The sequence below is a fragment of the Lygodium microphyllum genome, chromosome 16 (assembly GCF_053477565.2).
Source record: "Lygodium microphyllum isolate KBCC chromosome 16, Lygodium_microphyllum_v1.1.10, whole genome shotgun sequence".
Classification (NCBI taxonomy): domain Eukaryota; kingdom Viridiplantae; phylum Streptophyta; class Polypodiopsida; order Schizaeales; family Lygodiaceae; genus Lygodium; species Lygodium microphyllum.
In genome coordinates, this window is record NC_141150.1 from 34848001 (window position 1) to 34850791 (window position 2791).

The window sequence follows — 2791 nt, forward strand, 5'->3', positions numbered from 1 at the left end:
TGAAATAAAATTTGTTGTCTTCCATTGCTTTCACCTCCTAAAGCTCTGGATAAAGCATGAGCCCTTAAACTTTGATCTCTCTGAATGCATCTAAAGACTCTCGTGAATAGGTATTCATAATATCTTATATCAAAGTGGATGTGCATAAGTGTCAATAAGTGTCAAAGTACATCTCAATGTATAAAACTATGTCTCAAAAAATATATATCTGAATGATGATTAGATGACATCGACCTAGGACTAATCAACACCCTCTCCAACTCTCAAAGCTTCCAAAATGCTCTCATGGCCAATAGCTTGAATACACGAATACGGGCGAGAGATACATTTTATCTGAACTCAATCTAAACAAAGCTTGATCTCAAGTACTATATGAGAGTATTGAAAGGCCTCTAATTCCCACTACTGTTTCTAAGATTCAACCATCCTCTTGCATTGTTTAATCTGCTAGTAGAAACAATTTATGACAATCATGCTATAAGCCTAGTACATCTCGTTAAATAGTAATCCACACCCTCACTCTTACCCTCTCCTGGCAATGATTATAAATACATCACCCTCTAGTAGCAAATTAGTTAGCGTGTCATAGAGGTAGATGTATATACCAATGCACCATTTTGATTTCACATCCAACTCTAGCCTCATTTGTTATATGTGTATATGCAATTCATCCAAATACTTTAAATGATAACAAATTTGTATGGGATTAAGGAGAACATGGCCCTCTCTCTTTGGACGTATAAAAGGTGACCGGAAGGAGAACATTACCCACCTACCCCCGTTCTCTCTCTCTCTCTCTCTCTCTCCCCACATCCGCCATCCGTAGAATTAGGTTGTTTGTGTATTCTCTCGCCTTGTTGCACGCAGTGGGTTTGCTGCAACGTTCGTGACTTCAACCATGTGTGAGAGACAGCGCCTCTGAGAGAGAGAGAGAGAGAGAGAGAGAGAGAGAGAGAGAGCCTTACACGTTGCTCACGCGCGTTGTTGTTTCATAGGTCTCTTAATTAACAATATCTTGAAATGGGTGCTGGGCTTTCTCTTTTCATACCAGTCGTGGGCTTCCTCCTCCAAAGATTCTTTGCGCGCCCATCTAGCCGACCTTTAAACGTCACACCTCCTCCACCACCCCCACCGCCGCCTCCTGCACCGCCACCTGCTTTAATGGTAGGTGCGGCGCCCGTTGGACAAATAGAATGCACGCAAGTAGTGAAGAGCTACCCCCACCCGAAGGCGCCTCACGTGGTGTTCTGGGATTTTCCTGGTGCTGGCACAAAGTCTCATCCCGCAGCCACTTACTTCTCTGACAAGAAGCTGATCTACGCTTTTGATGCCATCCTCATCCTCACTGGCGATTGCTTCTTGGAAGTCGATTTGGAGATCCTGAAGGCGGCTCTTTCTTATGGGAAACCTTGCGCATTTGTGCGCACCAAATGCGACACCGCCGTCGCCAGTGCACTCATGAATGCGACGGATAAGATACAAGCTATCGAAGCAAGCATGAGGTTTCGTAAGGATGTGGAGAATAGCTTTCGGAGCTGCCTCAAACAAGTGGGGCTTGCTGACTATGCTTACCAAGAAAAGTGCGTATTGGGTCACTATCGACGACGACGACGACGACGATGCTCCTCCAAAGTGGGATACAAGTCTGCTCTCTATGGATGAAAGCAACATACAGACGTTTTTTATGGATTCTGCAAAGCCTCGAGCACTGCCACAGTAGAAGAATGCTACTTAAATTATGACAGCCATATGTATATTGTGTTTCCACATGAATCATTTACCTCCTTGTGCCAAACCAGCAAAGTGAGAAGTCCGCAAGCAAGGGAATTTTAATATTGGATTTTGAAGGCAATTAATCACACGGATTTCATAGATAGGGTGCATCCAAATATAAGGAGATAGCTCATAAATGTGTACTCAACCCACTGATCATTATCACTCATGTTGATTAAAAGCTAATTGCTATTCAACCAAACCAATGAAATATTTCTCCTTCAAGGAATTACGAAAAAAAAAAAGAGCAAAAGTTTTGACCTTTTAAATTAGCCAACTCGAGCCCCGAGTCAAAGCACTATAGCCTTCCAAATCCACTAATGATATGCTTATTTTGTAATAATGAGGCACTTTTCATTGTTTTCCATGCCACTCCATGTTTGCATTAGTAGTTTAGGAGATTTTACGGTGTATGTTGATGGATTTTGTTTTCAAATGTGCTAGATCTGCTCCATTTATTTTACAAAGAGGATGATAAACTAATCTTGGTTCATGATGATCATGTGGACAAGTATATTCATAGAAGAAGATGATTATGCACATTGAACTTTGTGAGCTTCGAAACGTAAGATGATTATGCACATTGAACTTTGTGAGCTTTGAAACGTAAGATGATTATGCACATTGAACTTTGTGAGCTTTGAAATGTAATTTAAACTTTGAAACATAAGATGATTATGCACATCAAACTTTATGAACTTTGAAACGTAATGTAGACTTTCCATTGACATATGGTTGTATGTTGCAAGATCACAGTGCTCAACTTTGGAGACTCTGATTTTAAAAATGGGACATCTTTCTTACGATGCATTGTGTGGGCACCTTACGTCAATTGATCAGATCCTCTTACCTCATTTAGGAAACATGGCCCAATCGGAGTGCTCCCATCTACATATACCTATTCTACAATGTATGTTTTGATATTTTTAATTTTATTTATTTTGTTGATTATTTTTAAAACATTTTTTTCTTTTAATTTTTTGGGATGTGTAGTGTTTGAGAGAAGGCAAGCCTTGCT

The 2791-nt window shown here is 40.5% G+C and overlaps 1 protein-coding gene across 1 annotated transcript; it reads left to right on the forward strand.

Moving 5' to 3' along the window:
- Window positions 1-591: 591 nt before the first annotated feature.
- Window positions 592-2103, forward strand: LOC148022691 (uncharacterized). Its single transcript, XM_087695113.1, has 2 exons — window positions 592-902; window positions 996-2103. The coding sequence occupies exon 2, from the start codon at window positions 1021-1023 to the stop codon at window positions 1660-1662; it is 642 nt and encodes a 213-aa protein (XP_087551239.1). The 5' UTR covers window positions 592-902; window positions 996-1020; the 3' UTR covers window positions 1663-2103.
- The last annotated feature ends 688 nt before the right edge of the window (window positions 2104-2791 follow it).